The sequence below is a fragment of the Ursus maritimus genome, unplaced genomic scaffold (genome assembly GCF_017311325.1).
Source record: "Ursus maritimus isolate PB19 unplaced genomic scaffold, ASM1731132v1 scaffold_32, whole genome shotgun sequence".
Classification (NCBI taxonomy): domain Eukaryota; kingdom Metazoa; phylum Chordata; class Mammalia; order Carnivora; family Ursidae; genus Ursus; species Ursus maritimus.
Window position 1 is genome coordinate 11,682,592 of NW_024425786.1, and position 22,041 is coordinate 11,704,632.

The following is a 22,041-nucleotide window of genomic DNA, read 5'->3' on the forward strand; positions in this document are numbered from 1 at the left end:
GCTCCCAGGATCCACCCCTATTTTCTAGAAGAGTTGAACGCCAGCTTCAGCTTCCCCCACCTCCACTGCCCCAGCCTCTGGGTCTGAGGTCACAGGAAGGGAAGAACCTCCCCCACCTGCAGCTTGGCCCTCTGGGAATTTGGCTCCACTTGTCCTGTCCCCTGAGCCTCCTGCCTCCATCTGGGCACTTCCCCTCCCCACCAAGCCTGTGCCTGGCACATGGGGATCACAGCTGGCACCAGGCTGCCCAGGGAGTAAGAAGATCTGCAGCGAGAGGAAGCCCCACCCCCACCCTGGACGCAGCCTGGGCCCTGGGAGCCCACCCAGCAGCCTTTGCCGGTGGGGTCCCGCATCCCCTTCCTTATCCTGGGGACAGGTTCCTTGCCCGGGGTCCTCCCAGTTGCCCAGGTGCCCAGGAGGCCAGCCAGATTTGGCTGGCAGCAGGGAGGAACTTTTCACTGACAGCTCAGCATGGCCTGGGAAGGGAGAGGGGAGGAGAAAAAGGGAAGGAAAGGGAGGAAGGAGGTGCCAGCACTGCATTTCTCCCTCCTAAAGGCAGCTCCAGGCTTCTCAGCTGGAAAAGCTGGGAGGACCAGGAGAGGGCCTGTGAGGGGCTGGACCTCAAGACAGCATTAGGGGGTAGGGGGGATGGTTCAAGGGAGGGGAGTGCCTAGGGCTGAGAGCATCAGAGCTGCTTCCTGACTCTGCAGCCTTGAGCAAATGCCTGTCCCTCTCTGGACCTCAGTTTCTCTGTTCAGGCTGCTATAGCAGAATACCACAGACTGGTGGCTTATAAACAACAGAAATCTGTATCTCACAGCTCCGAAGGTGGCAAGTCCAAGGTCAAGGCACCAGCAGGTCCTTGAGGACCCTCTTCCTAGTTTATAGCCTGCACTTCCTGCGTCTTCATTGGGTAGAAGGGGCTACAGAGCTCTGTGGGGTCTGTTTCATAAAAACACTAATAGCATGCATAAGGCTCTGCCCTCAAGAGCTAATCACCTCCCAAAGGCCCCTAATACCGTCGCATTAGGGATTCAGATACCGTCGCATTAGGGATTCAGATTTCAAAGTATAAATTTGGGTCAGTCCACGGCACTCCCCATCTCTAGGGAAGGGGGTCTCCTTGAGAGGCCCCTTGAGAGGACTCCTTGAGAGGCTGTTTGGGGAAGAAAGAGGGGGCTGGTAAGTCCCGAGTCTGGGAAGATCGGCAGCAGGGTTGGGCCACAGCACAGCCCACCCCCACCCTCACCTCAGGAGAAGATGGTCCCTCTCCTACAGGCTTCCCTCCAGAGCCCCAAAGTTCAGTGGCTCCAGGGCCCTGAGCAGCAAACATGGCTACCCTTTTCCCAAAGGTCCTTCTAAGTCAGGGTCCACCCCTGAATGAGTCTGGGGCATAGTCACTACCCCTTCCTTCCAGGGAGCCTCAGGGCCCATGGAGGGGGTGGGGTGAGTGGAGAGGTATTTGCCTTTGAGCTGTTGTGGTCTAATGGTGGAATTTTTGGCACCAAAGTGGGGAGAAGGCAACTTCTTGGTGGCCTTGTGACACTTCACTGAAGCGGCCTCTGTCTCCGAGCCCTGAGAGGGGAGGGAGCTTTATCTGGAGCCCAGACCCTCTCCCTGGACAACACCTTCACGACCTGCCGCATAATTTGTGGTGTCCAGAGTTTCGATATGGCAACAGCAGACATTAAGCCGGGTGGGAAGGCCCCTCTGAGTGTGGGACCCTGTGGACTGCCCACATGGCAGGCCCACGAAGCTGGCCTGAATCCACACATGTGTGTCTACACATGCTCCTCACTTCTCCATGTGACCCTGCCCGGTCCCAGCCACTGGCCATTACAATAATGGTTCACAGTTCCTTCCTCCCTTGGGCTCCCAGTTCTGCACTACTGTGGAGCAGTGGGCTGAAATGGCATAGGGGCAGGGCTCGCAGGGGCTGAGAAAGTGGGGGCTGGGATGGCAGGCGGCTGGGCTCCAAGTCCCAGTCCCACCACCCTCCCCACCTTGTCCTTACACAGGAAAACAGCAAAGGGAATTGTTCACTTCTTGGTTTGGGGTGAAGGAGGGTGACAGGGTGATTCTCTGACTGGAGCAGGGCTAACCAGGAGAAAACTGGCCTGCTGGTGCAGAGCTGGTGCCCAAGAAGGGTGCAGAAGCTTCCTTTCTGGGGGAGCTTCAGGCCCAGAGATAACTGGCTGGACGTGGGGTAGCTGGTGCTCACAACACGGGCACCTGTAGCTGGGGGTGGGGGGGTCACATTCAGGCCCAGAGGCTACCTTCACCGGGTCCCACTCCCAAGCGTTGCTGTTGCCTGCTGGGGTAAGGTCTACTCGAGCTAAGAACAGAGAAAAACGGGCTGAACCCACTGCCCGGGAGCAGAGCTGAAGCCTACAGTGGAAAGGTGTATGGCCCAGGAGTGGAGCTGGCCTACCAGCTGTGCCACTGTGACGCATGGGGTCCTGCCCAGGGACATTCCTCCTCTGGGGTATGGGATAAGCTCAGATCTCAGCTCTGAACAGGAGCTGGGGGTAAGAAGGTGCTAAAATCAGTCCTTTAGGCCCTGGAAGGGGTGACAAACCCATGGGTAGTGGTGCCCAGGTGGCAGGCATGGTAAACGCCATGCAGGCAATCAGGGTGCCTGGGAGTGTGAGATGCCAGCAGGGGGTGTGTAAATGTGTGGAGTGCAGCATTTTAGAACAAGTGCTGGTATGTGATCATGCATGTTGAGGATGGGGTGTACAGAGCTGCTGGTGCTGACTTCTCAAGAGGGGGCTCCAAGGGTCAGCTGGCATTTGGGGTCACATACCTGCTCCCCCAGGCCCTTCCAGCTGGCTCAGACTCACGCCAGGCCTTGGCCCACCATCAGGGGGTGTCAGAACGCATAAAGGCCCTCTTCATCAGCACCAACCCCCCCCCCCTCGCCCCCGCCCTACTTTAGCCTTTCATCGGTGTCTGGAAGATGGGGCAGGGGTGAGACACAAGAATGTGCAAGCTCACTCACTTTCCTGCGCCTGCCCTTGCTGGCTTTCCCCAAGGCGGAGCTGCCCAACAGGGCAACTCACTCTGACCCCACCTGGCCCAGTCCCTGGCGCTGTGTAGTGAGCTTTCTGATTCCCCAGGTTGGTGGGGCCCCTGTCCTAAGCCTAGCCTGACACCTTCATGATGGAGAAAGGTACTGCACAGAGAGGGCCTACCTCCTGAACATGATGGTGGACTACATTTCCCAGCATGCCCTGCAGCTCCGTGTAACCATGTGACTATGTGTTGGCCAATGGAAGGTGGGCAGAAGTAAAGCACACTGCCAGAGGCCAGGCCCATGGAAACCTCCTGGGTAACCTTCCACTTGCATTCATTCCCAGTCCGCCTACTGATGTTGATGTCCCAGGGCAAACCGGGAAGCCATGTGTCAAAGACCTCAGATTCAGGGTCTCTGCATGAGTTCATTCAGCAGAGCCCCCAGACCCACCTTTCACTTCCACCTGCAGTGAGACAGAGCAAGGAAAAAACTTCCAAAGAGTTAAGCCACCGTGATTTCAGGGTTTATCTGGTACAGCAGATGGTGTTACCTCAACTAATATAGGCTCTTGATTGAAGTCACTTGAGGTCCAGGGCCTGGCTGGGACACCCCCTCTTCCCAGTCACCCTCGCTGGGTGCTGCAGAAAGGGGGAGGACAGCAGGCCGTTGGAGAAGCTTGAGCCCTGGGGCCCTGCCCCTACAGTTCCTCAGCTTTCAGAGCCTAGACGCCCCAGGTCAGAGGGAGAAGGCCAGGGGGCATCCAGATGCCCTCAGCCCACTGACCCACAGAGCCTTGTGCCCCCATCTCACTGCCATGAATTCTGCAAGGAAGGTACTGCTGGGGCACCATCCTCACGACAGGCCCCTCTGGCCGGTCCTCAGGATGAGATCAATATTCCTGCCTCAGCCTGAGGACCTGGGTGCTGCCCTCTGCCTTGGGTCAGCTGAGGGTTGGCAGTAGGGATCAGCTGGGGGTGTTCTCGGAGGTGTTGGGGAGCAGGCCAGCTGCCACCTGGTCCTGGTGCCACAGCTGTTCCGCCAGGCCATTGAGCACGTGGGCAATGTCGGCCAGCCCAGCCCGCCCATCCAGTGTGCGCCCATCTGCCAGCCGCCGCCCCGGCACACTCTTCACCCGCAGGAGGGGCAGGTCCCAGGCCTGCCGGAAAGCTGTGAGGTCCCGCTCGGGCACATCTGTGTGCATGTACTGGTCAAATCTGGTGGAGGGTCAAGGAGCCTGGCCGGGTGCCTCTGCTTACCACCTCATCACACCCAGCCTTAGCCCTCCTCCCTGGGCTGGTGGCGGGGGAAGAGGGCCCCTGCTGCCTTTAAGATAAAGTCCATGGGACTAGACCCCACAGCTGGGCAGAGGCAGTGTCCCTGATGCCCTTGCTCCATGCCTTGCCAAGTGTGGCCTCTGACTGTCCTAGGGGCCACCCAAAGGATACTTGGAGCCGATGACCATCCTGACAACACCAGGGGCCTCGCCTGCTACTCGGGCCAGCTGTCCAGGGAGGTCTTCAAAGGAGGCACGGTCGGTGAAGGAGAACAGGAAGAGGAAAGCATCTGTTTTCTCCTTGCAAGCCTGGGGATGGAGAGGCTGATGTGAGGGTTGTAACCACAGGCCCTGAGAAGTCTCAGCTCACTCCCCCCTTCCAAAGGCCCAGTCCCCACTGCCAGCTCAGAGCTCTCCCACCTGGGGCAGCACCCTCAGCCCATGCCCAAATCTGGCTCCTGCAGACCAGGCAGGCTGGGCTCAGGCACTCCGACTCAGAAGCCCACCTCGGACAACCAGCTCCTCCCGGACCCTCCCAGGCCCACCGGCCTGCTCACCGGCAGCATGTGATCGAACTTTTTGAGTGCAGACTCCCCACAGTCCCAGAACTCAAAGCGGAACATGACAACACGGTCGCTGGCCTGCAGCTTGGCTGGCCAAAATACCACGGTGGTCTGGATGCCTGGGGAGGGTCAGCCATTCAGCATGGGGAAGGCAGGGTGGAGAGGGGTAGGGGACCGGGAAGGAATAGGAAGAAGACATGTCTTTGGTGGGTCAGCAGCCTGAGAGGGAAGGTGTAGTCGCTGACCTGGGAGAATTCTCAGTCTGATGGGAGAAATCGACCTGCCCTAGGTGAGCCTCCAGTCTGCTGGGGAGATGCCTAGCCCTAGCCATGACAAAGCAGTTTCACTTGTACGTATAGGGAGTCCCGAAGGTACTGGATACTGGACGATGTTGCAACCTGCTGGCCAGTGGAAGGAAATAAGAAAGGAGGAGTGGTGCTCCCTGAGCACCTCTCTTGGGCCAGCTCAGTACTATCTCTAGTACTTTGGGCTTGGTACTATTATCTCTGCTGAACAGAGGAGCCAGTGTAGGCTCCGAGAAGTGAAGTGACTTTCCAAGGTTGCAGAGTAAATGGTGGGACAAGGGCCAGTCTCTCTCCACCCCAAGAAAGGCCTCCCTGGTTGGACTCACCAGTGGTCTCATGGTGTACCACGGGTACCTCTAGGCCAGCCAGCTTGGCCACCAGGGCCGTCTTGCCCACGCCACTCTTCCCAGACACGAAGATCTTGTAGCTGGCCGTGTCAATGGCTACAGGTGGGGGCAGCACTGGTCGCTCCAGCAGCCCTGGGACAAGAAGGGAGCCAAGTGGGTCAAGAGGTCAACCTGCACTTGTCCCATCAGACCCATCAACTCTAAGAGCTTTTTAGTGCCAGCCTTCCATGGTTCTCTACGCTCATTACAGAGACCTGAGACACAAGCAGGGTCACTGGATGAGCTCTGCTAAGAAAACCTGTGCTCTGTGAGCTGCACCAAGGCCTACTCCAAATAACACCGAATTACTTCTATTTAAAGTTTGATGCATGAGATTGTTTTTATTGAGACTATAATCACATGTTTCTAGATTTCCCATGTGTAAAGGCAAGGTTTTTCCTAAGTCTTTCCTCGGTGGAGAAATATCAGCAAAAATATTCTCAATTACTATAAATAAACTCAGTAGAATCAATATATCAAGATCTTTATGAACGTTTTTAATTTGAAAACAATTTTTAAATTATGATACATCCATAGGCTTAGGACCTGAAAGTCCTAAGTTGTGGGTTGCCCTCTCACTCTCTGGTCTTAAACCTTCTGGTGCTTTGCTTCTGGCCGGAGCTGAGCCCCCACAGCAGATGCAGGCTCCTATGCTGACCTGTCAGCCCAACCCTGGGTGAGTTGGCTTCATCCTGGGAAACATGAATGTCTTGTCTTAGAGACAGCAGGATCTAGAAGAGGCTTGCCTCTACTTACACAGGCTGAATCTTGGAGAAGTCTGTAAGGTGTACTACTGTTGAGGGTAATTGGGAGTCTGTTGTATAATGTGCCCAGCAGAGGGCCTGGCACGGGGTGAGAACTCAATCAACAGCCTCTCTGGTGACTGTGGTTCTTGGCAGGGTTTCGGCTGTTTCCATGTTCCTGGCTCTGATGATGGAATTAGCTCTAAGGTGATTCGGGGGTGGGGGTCCCAGGGATAGGGCTTCCAGGGGTCCCCAAGGCTGAGGGGTGCAGCAAAGCAAGCCCTCACCCCCCTACTTCTTTGCTTCCCCCCAGGGAACAACAGGTGACACTGTTCTCACCAGAGAGTAACAGGCGACAGGCTTGGGGGGCACTTACCAAACACCCGTCTGCGGTTCTTGCGGAGGATGCAGGCCAGGTACTGCTTGCCCTCTGCGCTCTCGTGCCAGTCTGGAACAATCACCGAGCCCGGGGCGGGTGGTCTGGCCATGGCTGGGCGCCCGGACGGGGTAGGGAGATGGCAGAATGCTGAGTAGCGGATGGGAGACGGCAATTGTCCCGAGCTGGACCCTGTGATCCCTCTCAACCTGCTCTCTGACTCTCCCTCGGAACCCCAGCTCCCTCCTTGGGGTGGGGGCCGGGGGCGGAGGCGGGGGATCAGTTATGGCACCCTACCCTTATCCACATTAGCGATATTGGAGCCTGAACATCTTTTCACAGTCCTGGGGAGTTACACAATCCCCGTCTCCCTTTTATTACCCAGAAGGAGCAATCCCATAGTTTCTTCTTCCCCATATTGCTCCCTAAGGAATACTTATCCCATTATTGCCCCGGGGGGCATTTACACAGCCCTCCCCTCCCTTGTCATCTCGGGGCAGGGCGGGGGGCGGTGTTACACAGCCCTGCTTCTCCTCTGCCTCGATCCCGACTTCCTGGGCCACCCCCCTCACCATCAGCAGGTCCGGTCGCCGAGTGGGCCCGGGCGGAGATTGTCCCTTTAAAAGCCCAGCCCGCGCTCCCGCCGCCCAGCCCGCTCGGGTTGCTTCCGCCCGGCTTGCATCCGGCTTCGGAGCCCGCCGCACGCCCAGGCGCCGGTGCTTGAAGCGCATGTGCGGAGGCTGTTGTCAGGGAAACGCCGGGGGAGGGGCTGGCCCCTCTTAAATTCTCAGCTACCGCGCGCAGCAACACCCTGGACAGGGCTTTCTCCCCTGGGCCATGGGTCTTTTCCATTGCTCGGTCTGATCCCCAGGCTTTGCTCCAAAACCTGATTAAATCCCCCGTCTCCGGGAGCCTTCCCTGCCTCTCAGTGCCTCAGTCTCCCTTCTATAAAGTGGAGGTAAAATACTATTATCTCCTACGGTTTTTGTTTTTGTTTTACAACAGCGCTCGGCCCATAGCAATGCTCATGAAGTTACTATCCTTGCTGTTACTCTCTATTAATTCTGCTCGGCAGGACCTAAGAGATGAGTTAAACACCTCTGGCTTAACAAGTGGGGAAACAGCAGCTCAGAGCAGTTAAGGGACTTGCTCAAGGTCTTAAAAATGAGTCAGAGGCCCACAGGATTGTACGGCCAGTCATTCATTTATTGATTGATTCATCCCATTCATTCAACACATAATTACTGAGCACCTACTATGTGTTCCCCCCATCCTAGGCGCTGGCAATACAAAGACTACCAAGAAGTCCTCCCTTCCTGGAGCTGACATTTCAGCACGGAGGCCTTGAGCCCCTCTCCACGGTTCTAACAACAGGCACCCGCCTGTTACCAGAAGGTAGGTGCTCAGTAAATGCCTGTTAGTGGGACTGGATGAGGGTGTGTCCTTCCTGATGGGTTGTCTATTATGCTTGATTTTCACCAGTATCTTCTTGCAGGGCCTTCACACTGGACAAATCCCTGTTTTGTAAGGAATAATCTATAAGTTAACTTTTATTGAAGGCTAACTAAGTGCCAGACATTGGAGGCTTTATAGAGGTGACCTCACTTGATTTCATAAACAAGCCTGTGTAAGAAATATTACTATCCCTCTTGTCTTTTACAGATGAGGAAACTCTCCGAGACAACATGATTATCTGAGGTCACATCACACAGATGGTGAGTGGGGAAAGCAGACTTGGAACCCAGGGTTCTTGGACTCTGAACATCTGTCTGCCAGACTGGGTCTCACGTTTTTTACACTATGCCCCCAGCCACTAGAAGGGCTCTTCTTAGTAATGCTGAAAGCAGCCAGAGGGCCGTGAACAGATCACCGCGGCCCATTATGTCCAAGAGAGTAGAGGGAACGTGGCTGTGTGAGACAGGGTGCTTGCTCTCAACTTGCTTCCACGGCAGCCAAGCAGAAACACAACTGAATACCCATCCCTACGAGATTCTGCAGCTTGAAACCCTTGCCCACACGCCCAGCTTGCTCAGCTCCCTTTCCTGCAGTTCTTACCACATCTGCCCAGAGTCGGGATGGGTCCCACTGTGTGGAGCGCTCTCTCTCCGTGGCAGAGCTCAGATCTGACTTCTCTGAGTTTCCAGACTTCACATTTAGCCCTGCTCTGTCTTGGCTCTTGGAGGGCTCAGGGAGAGTGTGAGGAAACGAAGCAACTTGGCAGAATGAGCTTGCCAGTTCACCTGGAGGCCAGATGTGAAATCCTCTTGGACAGAGAGGGAGGCTGGTGATCAGAGGAGCTAGTGGCCAGAGGCTTCCAGGGGAGTCAGCCTTCACTGCCCTCAAGAGCCCAGGGAGAGGACACTTCAGTGAGCATCAGGAGCCTGTTCAAAACATGGATTCCTGGGGTCCATCGTCCAGAGATTCTGCTTTAGAGGGCCAGATGGGTCTGTAAGCTTGCACATTTAACAAGAGCACTGGGCAGTTCAGAAGCTGGGTTCTGCATCAGGCCGCGGGGGCTGCCATAACAGAAATACCACCGACTGGGTGGCTTAAACAACAGAAATCTATCTTCTCACAGTTCTGGCTGCTGGAAGTCCAAACTCAAGGTGCCAGCATGGTTGGTTTCCGGTGAGGCCTGGCCTTTCTTCCTGGCTTGCAGGCAGCCACCTTCTCCGTGCACACACACCCTTGGTGTCTCTTCCTCTTGTAAGGACACCAGTATTACTGGATCAGGGCCCCACCCTGATTACCTCATTTAACTTTTATTACCTCCTTTAAGGCCTTATCTCTGAGTCATATTGGGGGTTAGGGCTTTCACATGGATTTTGATGGGGGGTGAGAGGGGAGACACACAATTTGGTGCATAGCAGGTCCACAGACCTCACGGAAATACTGCTGTTGGAGGCAGGAAGCCAGTCAAGGGTTAGAGCCTGCGAGTGCGGTGGTCAGAATTTCATTTCGGGGGGATGCTTGTGGACCATTTTGGTCTGGTGAGTTCCATTTTCCTGTGCCCCCTCTGACCACTGAGTGTCCCCCTAAACAAGATGCTTTTCCTCTTGAGGCCTAAGGTGAAGCAGGTGGACCATCTATCTAAAGGCCCTTCTGGTGTCAAGCTTCCTGATTAATCCACTAATTTCTTCATGATATGGTCTTTTTCCATCCCTGAAGTCAATTGAGCACCTTCTGGACAAGGCCCCGTAGGCCTGGAGAGCACTTATCAAGGCCGGGAGGGACACTCACCTACCTGAAGTAGATGGCCCAGGTGGGCAGACATATGGGCCTGAAGACCTCGGGGGTGGAGGGGGTGGGACGCCTAGGGAGGGTAAGTGGAGAAGGGACAGTCGGATTTATGTTTCCATCTCTTCTCTGCCTGGACCCTGCAGCTGTGTCCCGCAGGTTTCCCGGCTTGCCTTCTGGAATGTCACAGAGGCACGAGAGTGGTCTTTAGGCAACATAAATCCAGCAATGTCACACCATGCTTAACAGTTTTCCAGTAGTTCTCACTGCACTCAGAATAAATCCAAACCTCGTGCCTTCAAGGCCTTCTGTGACTGGCCCCTGACCACCTCGTGCTTCAACAGTCACTCTCTTGCCCTTGCCTACTGCACTCCAGTGAGCCTGGCCTTCTGCTGATCCCACTCAGGGGCCCTGCCCTGGCGCACTCGCCACTTGGCGCGCTCCGCATCTCCCCCACTGACCTCCGTGACTGCTTCACCTGCACAGAGGCCTTCCTCCTCCCCCACTCAAGGACATGCCCTTGTCCCCTAGGCTCACTCCTTCACGTCATCCTGTTCTTGATTCTGAAATTTTACTTTTTAAAGATTTTTTAGTAATCTCTCCACCCACCATGGGGTTCGAACTTACGACCCTGAGGGCAAGAATCACATGCTCTACCAACTGAGCCAGCCAGGCGCCCTTGATTCTGAAATTTTAAATTTATTGTCGGTCTCTCTCACCAGAACATAAGCTCCATGAGGATAAGGCCTCGTCTTTTGCTCTGTTCTATCCCTGTATCAGTTTCCTCGACCTGAAGTAAAGGAGTACCACAGGCTCGGTGGCTTCCACAACACAAATGTGTTTTCTCACATTCTGGAAATGATAAATCGAGGAGTTGGTAGGGGTGGGAGGGAAGGATCTATTCCAGGCCTCTCCCTTTGGCTTGTAGGTGACCATCCTCTCCCCACAGCTTCACATTGCCTTCCCTCCGTACAAGTCCGAGTCCAAACTTGCTCTTCTTACAAGGACACCAGTCATGCTGGATCAGAGCCCACCCTAATGGCCCCATTTTAACTTAATCACCTCAGTAAAGACCCTATCTCCAAGTAGGATTACATTCTGAGGTACCGGGGGTTAGGACTTCAACACAAGAATTTGGGAGGGACACAGTTCAGCCCATAGTACTCCCTAGGAGCTAGAGTATGTCTGACACATCATAAAAGCTCAATAGAAACGTGTTGGCTGACCGGCTGCAGCTTGGGGAATGGCCTGAAGAGGGTGAGCCCGAAGAAGGACCAGTTAGGAAGCCGGGCAAACACTCCAGGACTGAGGGGATGGAGACGCGTACTTGTCAAGTGTGTATGAACACTCCCTGTGCCAGGCCAGACACTGGGAAGACCTCTGTGAAGTAGATACAGACCCTGCCTTTGTGGACCCCACACTTTGGTGGGGTCTGCGATCAAATAACCAGGCAACTGCACTTAGAAGCAGGGCAGGAGGGTAGAGAGGAGGGGCAGATTCTGTTTAAATAGAAGATTTGGGGCTGGAGCTGCCAAATCATCCCCAGGGAGTTCTTCTGAGCCTGGAACGTGCCAGGCCTGCGCCTGGCAGCAAGGCTAGTGTCCTTGACCCGGACAGCCTCATGTATCAACTTCCTGCTTACAACCCTCTAATGGCCTTCCACTGCACCTACAGTCATGTCCCCCCTCCCTCCCCACGGCCTACAAGGGCCACCTGCACCCTCTGCTTTCACTCACATACTCCAGACGTGCTGGCCTTTCCTCTGCTCCTTGAACTTGTCAAGTTCATGCCTGCCTCAGGGCCTTTGTTGCTGCTGTTCTCTCTGCACGGCTGCTCTTACATTCAGGTCTCAGCTAAAATGTCACCTCCTCAGAAAGGCCTTCTCTGATGAGCCCAAGCCCATCACATTTTGTCACATCCCACTTTTATTTTCCTCATGATCCTCATCTGGAACGCTCCTGCTCGGCTCTTTACACATCTGTCCCTTTTCCCTCACCCCCCACTGAAATGTCAGCTCCACAGGGAGGGGCCGGCACCGAGTATTACCTGCTTGCTTAATGGAGGAGCGAGCACTGGCCTCCTCCTCTCTCGCTCCAGTCAGCCGCCAGGGGCTGAGTTTTCTCCCTATACGTTTAACATCCTCTTGCGGTCGCCCCACCTGGGTCCAGACCCCACTCCTGCCTGCCTCTCATCCCCATCTCCAATGCATTCTCCAGGTCTGCCCTGTGCACTCGGGTTCCGGAAGGGCTGGTCACACTTGGATTTCTGTGCCTTTGCAAAGTCTATTCCCTCTACTGGAATACCTTCTCCTTTCTCTCTCTGGCACCGGCCACAGCACCTCTCATCCTTGGTTCTTGGGATTCCCTAGCACTTTCTCTGATTTCTTTTCTTCTAACTGAAGCAAGTACAAGCTTTTACCTTCACCAAAACAGCTTTGTTTCCTGACTTGATTTAATCTGTCTGCAGCCATTTTAATCCAACAATTTCCCAGTGAACGTGAATTCAGTGGACTTTCATTCTCTACAGTTTAAACTCAATCTCCTCAAGGTTGTTTCTTTTCATCTCCCCCTCCTCTGGCCCTGGGGCTCACATTCAATGTGTAGGAGGGGTCACCCAAATGCCAGGGAAGCATGTTTGGGTGGGTGGGGGGAGGCACCCATTCCCTGGACATCCTCTGTTCTGGACCCCGTGGGTCTCCTGCTCCAGGGAGAACTCTCTTCCATAATTCTGCCATGGCCCCATCTGTGCTGGCCTCTCCTTCCACCGTGGTTTCCGGTCAGAAGCTTCTTTTCCTGCTACATCTGAGGGTTCCTGGTACATACGGGTCACTCTGAACTGCCCTCAGCCCCAAATACCAGGCCTTCTGGATATGCCAGACCTCCCACAGCTCCTCTGCACCTTTCCTGGACCGCAGTGAGTCGGCCTTCCCAGTGTGAGGCCTGGAGGCCTGCCAACATCCTGCATTACTGACTGCCCCAGGCCAGAAAGGCTTTATTCTCATCTGCCCCCTGCCTCAGTTTAGTGGGGTGAGGCTGGGGCAGGGAGAAACCCATCTCTTGGCTCTCTCTGGCTTCCGAACAACTCTCCTGCCTGATTGGCGGTGTTGGTTACAGGCAGCTCTCTACCTCCTTCGTATCTTTTTAGTATGATACCTGGGACTGTCTTTGGCTTCTGAAACTCAGGATTTGTCACCTTTGTTCAGCCCAATGTGACACCTCCCTGGTTTGTGATGAGGCTGTGAGCAACTCCAGAGGCGGGCCTCTTTTCAGCCATCTGTGTCCTGGCGCCTCGAGGGTCCGTACATCCTCGGGGAAAGGTGTGCTGAGAATGCATAACCCCCAGGGCGGAGCTGGGCTCTCTCGGCTTTGCTGATGGGTGGGCAGGAGCTTCCGTCTTCCTTCCAGGTTTCTGCCTGGTAAGGCCTGGCCCCCAGCCTTCCTTCTCTTCCCTGCAGTGGGTGGGCAGACAGGTTCCCTAGTGGGGAAATGGCACACTCTGCCAGGCCTCTTAGGCATTTTCTCCTAACATCAGCTCAGCCTTGTGTGTGCTGACAGGCCCTGGGCCCAGAGCCCGGCCTGGTGGGGAAAACACTGGCTTTCCCACAGCTGGGGGCTGGGGCAGAGAGGGCAGGGGGCCAGCCTGGGAGTGGTGCTCAGAAATGTGGCAGAGGCCAGGGATGGGATCCTATCCAGCCTTGACCAACAGAGGGAGGGGAGAAATGGGCATGTTTCTCCTCCGGCCCATTCAGTTTCCCTCTGAAGTCAGCCTCTGATAGAGTGCCCAGGATGGAAAGCCTTTCACAGGGTGCCCCCAAGTGGTCTTTTGGGGAAGCACACCCATTCCATAGATCAACAATTACTGCGGGAACCTGCTAAATTGCTAACCTGTGAGGCTAGCAGCATCGCTGCTACCTTATTGATAAAACGGAGGCCAGACGAGATCAAGGGACTCTTAGGTGCCCTTCCAGCCCCTGAGTTGTGAGATGACTTGTCTCAGCCCAAAGTGACAGTACCAGCTTTTGAACCAAGGTTTTTTCTGGTTGAAAGTCAGCCTGTGTCCCTGTCCTGCAACCTCTCTAGGAAGCCCTTTCTGAGTTGAAAGGGCATGGGGGGGTCCCTTGGTCCCATTCTTGATCTGATGCATACATCAGCTCTGCCATCCCCTCCCATACAAGTTATCAATCTCTGCTTGAGCACTCCAGCAATGATGGAATCATGACCTCACAGAGCTCTGGACAGCTGCTGGCAGTGGTATATCGTAGGGGGGAAGGGACAGTTACGGCCACTGAGGGCAGAAGGCAGACCTGAGCTAGGGATGCTCCCCGTCTCTGGGGAGATGGGAAGGCACAGAGAAGCAAGGATGAACACCGGTCCTCCGTGGCAGCACTACCAGCCTGCAAGATTTTGAGGTGATGCCTCCTGTCCTGTTGGACAGAGGGGAGCTCAAAGGCTGGCCTTTTGAGGATTCCCAGATGAGGGTGATGGGAGGCAAAGACTCCGGCTGCAGGACTGGCTGAGGGTAGTGACATGTGCAAGGCCTTGGTCTCCTTGTCTGAGTCAGTGATTCCTGCACTGCCTACCCACAGAGCCAGCTGGAGAAGAGTGGCAAAGGCCTGGGAAGGAGAGAGTGCGGCAGTGTGCAGCTGCCCTTCCCCAGGCTAGGTGCTGTCATTTAGATGTAAATGTGCACAGGCCTCTGGACTGTCAATACCCAGGGGAGTGGCCTGGGAGTCTTGTGCTCCGCCTGCTGGGGAAGGCAGTGGCTGCCGCCTCCTGCCAGGCCTTGGGGGAATCATGAATCTTCTCTGAGCTGTGCTCTCCTTGACATTAAGGATTCAAGGATTCTCCCCAAATCGGCACATCCCCTCCTCTCTGCTGCCACACACCCTCTGACCTGAGGCTGTTCACATTGCTGTCTTCCTGTTCAGGTCATCTCTGGAGCAGAAGCACGCTCATCAGTGGTGAGGAGCACGGCCTGTGGCAGGGCCAGACTGCATTAGGATGCTGTCTGGGAGGCTTACGGGCCCACCTATCCTGAAGGCTGGGCATGTGGGGGCCCTCCCCAGGCACTGATGTTTTGCGTCCTTCCCCAGGATCACCGATCACCCCTGGCACCCTACCCATCAAATGCTGCCTCCTCTACCAGATTCCACAGAACGCACAGGCAATGCCTGAATTCCTCCGACAGTGCCAAACTGGTCCTGATACATATAGCTCTGACCATAGAGTTCTTCCCAACGATGCAGAAATCTCTTCTTTAGAGCTTCTACCCACCGGACCTTGTTCAGCCCAACAGACCCAAAAAGAGCAAGCCCAACCCTTCCACAAGGGCAACTGTGAAAGATCACAAAACAGTCATTCTACCTCTTGCCAATTCAGTAGCAGTCAGCACATGGCGCTGGACGCTTTGTACCCAGGACCCTTCCTCAGGCCACGCTCTAGTTTGCTGTGTGCCTCAAAGTACAGGACACGGCATAGACAGCATTAGACTACATGCTGTGAGCAGTGGAAGTTTCATGCCACAGCTTGGGAAGCACGAATGTGCAGCTAGGATGAGAGCTGCAGGCTCACAGCACCTGAGCCTGGGACAGACTCAGTACACCGTACATGCTGAAGGAAAAGAGCATAATGGTGCTTGGCACAAAGACCCGTGGGTGTAAGAAACTGGCACACAGGGCCAAGTGGCTTCAGCGCTGGTGCAGCCCCCTACCCTTGCCGGACCTGTCTCCTCCCAGGCCACCACGCAGCTGGGCACTCATGTCATCAGTCCCCAACTGACACTTCCAGACTGGGAGCCAACTAAGTGTGCCCTTGAGTCCAGGCAGAAGAATACCTTATGTGCCAGAGGCAGAATTCAACGAGCAAACCAAGGAATTAAAGTCCAAAAGGCAGGTTAACCAATGAGACAATTCTGACCTGGTTTACAGCAGCTGCTACTTACTGCTCTCGAGAGGCAAAAACCCCGGAGGTTCTCACGCGGACATCTAAAAGATGACCCCTGCAGCCACAGCCATGCGTAATCCCTAGCGGGGGCATGCCTGTAGCACTTTACAGTGAGCCCAGCCCTCTCCTTCCCGATCCTGCATTTTCTTCAAGCGCTCATTATAAATCACAGCCACATCTACTGAGCACTTACCATGTCCCAGGCGCTGTGCCTAGTGCTTTCATATACAACCTCAGTTAATTCTCATGATCCTTTAAGACAGAAACAACTATATTTACAGATGAGGAAACTCGTGTCCGAGGTTTAGCAGTAAGCAGGGGAAGGCAGGATTAGAACACAGGCCTCTAGGGCTTCTGGCCCATGTTTCTAACCACCATTTGCTATGCTGTTTCAGGATCCTGGGGCCCTGTGTCCTCCTCCCTGCTTAGGAGGCCAGCGATGATGTGGCTGTTGTCCTGGCCCCTGGGCCTCTGCTCCAAGCTCATCACCTCTCTTGGGTCTCCACCACAGGGTGGTACCCGAGGCTCTGAAATGCCTAGTCCTTCAAGCATGACGGAGAGCTGCTTTATCACGACACGGAGCTGTCCCCGGGGCAGAGCGACTCTGCACCTCTACCTCAAAACCCAACCCTCCTAGAGCAGGAGGGCACGCGTCCCAGCTACCTCGCTTCCAACTTCAATCTCCAACCTCAGCTGTTTTCCATTACGGTTCTGTTTCTTTCTTCTTCTCTACTAATAAAACAGTTAAAGACAATTCTGACCATTTTGTTTTATTTGTTAAATTGCTAAAAAGTCATCAGGGAAAACCTTAACAAAAAATGAAATTGACAGATTTAAATATCAGTGAAGTCCACTTTTCATTCCTACACTGTTATGTGCCTAAAATGACCATCTCAGGGTAAGCCACCTGGGACCCCTGAGTTGTATGGGAAACATCACTCACAGCACCAGCTTCGCCAGGGCACGACGGGTGTGCGCTGACATGAACCCTGGTTGGTGGGAAGGGAGCAGACCGAGGAAAGAGAGCAAGGGTGGAGCCAAGGCCTAACGGCTGCTCTCATACGACAATGAACACAGTGAGAGGGAGCCACTTACGGGTGACCGTGCAGAACATGCCTTCTGCAGTTCGTGGGGAGGCTGCACGGGACGCAGGCCTCAAAGTTCGGCTTCCTTGCCCCTGGGTGTGTTCAGATCCTCCCCACTGACTTGTGCGCTGGTAAGAGAGCACAGACAACGCAAAGCAGAGCACATCACCATGCCAGGATCACCACAAGGACAAGGACAGACAGACAAACCCACAGGAACATCACTTTTAAGGGGAAGCAAAGAAGCAAAGCAGAAGGAAACCCAGAAAGATAGAGGAAAGGAAGTATCCTTCTGTTCTCCATCAGCTGGTGGTTTTCTGTTCTCCAAAGTCAAGACTTCTCAAGTTGGTTTTCTTTTGTCATCCTCTTCTTCTTTATTTTAGAGAGTTCCAACACAGTTCCTGGGATAGTTCATGGTTTTAGCTCTTGATATAAAACTCAAACATTAAAATCAGATCAATCCGCAGAGGGCTGGGAAGAGAGGAAGGCCAGTATTACCTTACAACTAAATTTAAGCTTGTTTTGACATCTAATTTGTGCTCCTAAAATAGCTAAGTGTGTGTGTGGGGGAGGGGGCTGAGGGGTGTTTGTGCAGCCCACCACTGACGTTCATAGTGCAGGAATGTGAACAGAAATACAGAACCCTCTCTGCTGCCCAGTCTGCGAGGTGAGAAAACAGAAGCTCTGTCCACGAGGGAAGGAAGACACCGAGACTCTCACAGGAGATCCACGAGGTGGCCGGTGAAGTCCATGTGACGTGGGGCTCTCAAAGGCACACTTGCAGGAATGGAAGGGGTTAAAGCTTCAAGTAGAAACAAAATGTGTTTTAAATACTTCAATACTGACAAATATTTGCTACTTTAGGTGCTCCTGAAGGCCAAAGAAGTTTTTTGTCTCATTTTTCTCAGTGAATTGTTAAGACAAAATTGGCATCCTGTCCAAACAAAACTGGCATCCTGTCCAGAGTTGTGGTTAAATGTGCCCCGACTGAAACACCCAGGGTGCTGGGGGGATGCTCTCTGCAGGTGGGACACCTTAAGTTCCCCTGCATGTGTGGCTTCACCAGGGCCTAAGGACACATCCACCTTGCCTGCGTGCAGTCGCTTTCCTAAGGTTTCTGCCCACAACGCCCAGGAGCCCCAAGACCAACACCACCAGCTCCACATGAGGCAGATTTTTCCTAAGGAGCTGTAAACGCACAGGCTGGTCCGAGCAGTCTGGTACTACTGGATGCCGTGGAGTTCCGAGCAGCCAGTTACTTTCTAAGGGAATCATCACCTCTGCTGCCTGCCTGTCTGGGGAAAACAGAGGGAATCCACAAGCTAACAGCTGGCTTAGGGAGGCCACAGGACAAAGGGAATGGTCACAAAGTTGAGATTCTGAACTCTCAGGCTTCCAAATACTTTATATTTAAATAGGAACTGAGTTTGGGGACGCTGTCCATGCACAGATACGATGTCATAAACAAGGTTCAGTAATAGCAATAATTTAACACCTAAGCTTACAGGCTAAGCCCTCTCTTGTGAATATGGACCCCACATGATCTAACAGTCTTTGCCAAGCAAGGACCAGCAACAGCCCAGGAGCAAGGTGTCTAGCAAGCTAAATGCTGAGCTAGGAGGAGGTGGACACCACAGTGAATAGGCACATGGTAGTTTCATCATCTAAGGGAACAGTTTCTGGAACACAGACCTCTCCCTGTGAGCTGGCCCTTTCCTGGGCTTGGCACCAGGGGGGCTTTCCCACCAAGACCACATTGTAAAAGTTAATGGCTAGGGGAAAGAATTCAACATGATGTAATAGGAGAAAACACACTTATCAGACAGACTGCTAAGTGCTGGCTGAAAGCCAGGACCCAGGGCCAGCTATAGCAGGCTTGTGCTTGGGAAACGCTAACAAGAAAAAGGGGAGTGTGAAAGACGGGAAATGCAATGTTTTGAAATTCAAATCCTAAAGGCAAAGTAAAAATCTTCTCTCCAGTGATGAGAAATCACCAAAAATTAAAGTGGTGCCATCTGACTTACTCTAACATCTCCTAGGCCCAGGCCACGGTGTAGAGACTGATAATCTGTAACTTCCTTAGCAACCAAAGAAATGCTCTAGTTCGTTGCACCTTATCCCAGAAATGGCGTTACATAAAAACCCAACTCTTATTTGGGTCACATGTGAACAAGACAGTCACAAAGGAGGGGCCGCTCCAGAGGTCAGCCTTGCATCAAAGAGGCTAATAAGCACCCAACACTCAACCCAATCACTAATCAATAGCCAGGGAGAAAAATGCATGTCACAACAAGGGCAGAAATCACTTCTAGAAGGAACTATTACTGGGGTTCCCTTCCAGGATCAATCTCCACGTTGTATAAATATGGATGGGTGTGCCCAATGTGCTTTGGAAGTAAAAAGAAGTCCAAAGGGCAAAAACGGTATGTTTTGATGCTTCAAGGATTTCTCATGATACTGGCATCTTGGAATTCCCTACCAGGCCCCCAACTGATACCAGAGAAAGGGTTCCAGAAATATCTCTAGAAGATTTCCCCGGGCACCTAGGCTTTATAAAAGAAACAGAAAGTGAGAAAGCCTTTAGAGCTTTAAAAAAAAAAAAAAAAAAAAAAAAAAAAAAAAAAATTCACATATGCCAAAGGGAAAAAAAAAAAAAAGGAAAGGCAGCTTCTGAGGATCAAGTCTTAAGGGAACAAATGTGGTTTTTGGCAACTTGCAATCAAATAGGATTGTCAGAAAATTCCAAAATCAGACACCAGTATGTTTTCTGAGACACAGAGGGAGCACGCTAAAGACCAGTGGACACTAGGTGGACAGGCATCTCTGCATGAACACTGCCCACGGGGATCCTGGCACACACACGTGGAACAGAATTCCCGGCTGGGTCACTTTCCTCAGTCACAAGGGCAGAACAGGGCTGGGCAGAGGGCATGACCGAAAGGGAAGTTTGCACAGGTCCTGTGTGGTTTTACAAGGAAGGGAGAAAGCGTTCTCCACAGGCTCCTCTCACCCTGTCAGCTCCTGGAGCTCATGGGTCGGGAGGCTCCCCTTATGCCCCTTATACACGCTCGCTCTTTCTCTAACTCCAAGGCCACACAGAGATTTACGGGGACTCTTCAGTTGCTTTAGGTGAGTTCTGACATTAGTCTGTTCCCTAAATTCTTGGTCTAGTTACCAGCAAAGTAGAAAAAGGCAGCACAGCCTCTGCTAAAACACAGCAACAGGTTTATCTGAACCAGGACGGAGACCTCTCCCTCTTTGTAAACAGAGTTGGCTATATAATATATATTTATATATTTATATATAGTTTTTTTCTTAATGAAGATTTGACCCCAGCCTGGAGTGAGTGAGGTTGGGAATTGGGGTTTTGGTTTATGGGAGTAATTCTGTCCTTTGTTTTCCCAATTCTCAGTCCAAATGCTTGCACGCTGGAAAATTAAAAGCCACAGAAAGGGAAGGGGGTTTCGAACACATTATCTCTTTGCTCGCACAAAGTACAAGGCGTTTGTTTTTGGATAGTACTTCACATTCTGTTTCTTGTCCATGAGTCCTCCAAATATGATGAGTTCACCCCTGCCTTGGACCACTGTATGCAGGCTGGTTTCAGGAGGTCCGACCACAGAACTGCTATTAAATACTTTCCATTTGACCCGCCCCTTTTCCTTGGTGTCCTTAATGTCTAGCACGTACATCTGCATGGGCTTGCAGTTCATACTCTGGTACAAAGGTTTGCCAACATTTAGGGACTGCGGAGGGTGGTGGCCCAGGCGGCGGGCAATGGGAGGTAAGGAATGTCCATCTCCTTGGGCAGGCCCTGGGCGGGGAACGGGCACTGTTTCTCCACTGCTCAGGTTCTGGCTCCCGGGAGAGCCTGGAGAAGACCCCAGAGGAGGACTTAGTGCTGCGGAGGCTGAGGGGCCTTTGGACGACATTGCTTTGATGGCTTCTAGGCTCCGACGCAGGGCACCTGGGGAGACAGCTCCTGCAAGGGCACTGGCCACGTGTGGTGGGGTGTGCACACCATTCGTCTGTTCAGGAGGGTGTCTCATGCTTCCCCCAACTGTCCTGTTATCCACACCATCCATATGATTGCTACTTGAAGCGGGTTTCAGATCCCAATTCAGATCTATTGATCCTAACCTCAGATCTTTCTGATCCGGTAGTGACCCTCGTCGGGGGGCCAAAGAAAGTCCCATTTTGAGGTCATATCCTTCAGTGGTAGATGGAGTGCTAGGAGATATGGCCTGCACAGGGCTGTCCAAGGAAGAGCCACCTACAGCTGCTGTTCCTGGAGACAAATTCCCACCATTGAGGATGGGAGAGCCATCTCCTCTGGCTGGGGAAAGGCTCCCTTCCCGGGAACTTGAGGGGGTCTGCCTTTGAGCTCTGGGCCTCAGTGTGCCCCAGCGGCCATTAACACAAGGGGCTTCATCCATACTCCTTACTGGAGACTGAGAGCGGTACTCTCGGGTTTCAGGAACCAGAGCTGGAGGAGTGGCACTGATAGGTGATGGGCGGGAGTTCAAACTGGGGCTGAGTGGGGCTCTTCCACTAGGAGCCTGGCTGAAGACCACCACACACTGCCCCACCTGGAAGACAAAAGACCTGTCTTCAGTTCTGAGCATTCATTTAAGCATCAAACATTTTATTATGAGCATCTGGGCAAGCCAGGCATTTCACAGATACCGGAGATACAGAGATGAGAATAATGTTGTCTGCCTTCTAGGCTAGAAGAGGAGACAGATTCACGGGAATAATCTATGACTGAAGCATGACAAGTGCTATCATTAGAGGTGTATGCAAGATAGGGGTGGGGTGGAGGGAGGAATCAGTTTTTGTTTGGGGACCCTGAGGAAAGGCTCTCAGACAAAGAGATCCTTAAAGCTGTCACTTAAAGGATCAGTGGTGGGGGCGCCTTGCTGACTGTCAGTGGAGCATGTGACTCTTGATCTTGGTGTCAGGAGTTCAATCCCCACGTTCAGCGTAGAGATTACATAAATAAATAAACAAACTTGGGGCGCCTGGGTGGCTCAGTCGGTTAAGTGTCTGCCTTCAGCTCGGGTCATGATCCTGGGGTCCTGAGACTGAGCTCCGAAGCAGGCTCCCTGCCCAGTG

General features: G+C 53.3%; 2 protein-coding genes and 1 long non-coding RNA gene across 5 annotated transcripts in view; 1 reads left to right on the forward strand and 2 right to left on the reverse strand.

The window, feature by feature from the left end:
- Window positions 1–3,517: 3,517 nt before the first annotated feature.
- CPLANE2 (ciliogenesis and planar polarity effector 2) lies at window positions 3,518–7,364 on the reverse strand. Of its 2 annotated transcripts, none has more exons than XM_008694687.2 (6): window positions 7,235–7,364; window positions 6,663–6,776; window positions 5,484–5,636; window positions 4,847–4,971; window positions 4,462–4,598; window positions 3,518–4,230 (listed from the first exon to the last, which is right to left on the reverse strand). In XM_008694687.2, exons 2-6 carry the CDS (start codon window positions 6,772–6,774, stop codon window positions 3,981–3,983), a joined length of 777 nt encoding a protein of 258 aa, XP_008692909.1. In that variant the 5' UTR covers window positions 6,775–6,776; window positions 7,235–7,364; the 3' UTR covers window positions 3,518–3,980. The 2 variants fall into 2 exon arrangements, with proteins under 2 accessions (XP_008692909.1, XP_008692908.1); XM_008694686.2 differs by having other exon boundaries at window positions 6,663–6,812.
- An 85-nt stretch (window positions 7,365–7,449) lies between these two features.
- LOC121106418 lies at window positions 7,450–16,591 on the forward strand. Its single transcript, XR_005839043.1, has 4 exons — window positions 7,450–7,620; window positions 7,940–8,057; window positions 8,325–8,377; window positions 16,237–16,591. It is a non-coding gene; the product is annotated as an uncharacterized LOC121106418 (long non-coding RNA).
- A 4-nt stretch (window positions 16,592–16,595) lies between these two features.
- Window positions 16,596–22,041, reverse strand: part of FBXO42 (F-box protein 42) — a 92,497-nt gene continuing 87,051 nt past the window's right edge. For both annotated transcript variants that reach the window (XM_040645835.1, XM_040645833.1), the window contains exon 10: window positions 16,596–21,515. In XM_040645835.1, the coding sequence (XP_040501769.1) occupies window positions 20,400–21,515 (1,116 nt within the window). In that variant the 3' untranslated portion in view covers window positions 16,596–20,399. The remainder of the gene's footprint in view (window positions 21,516–22,041) is intronic.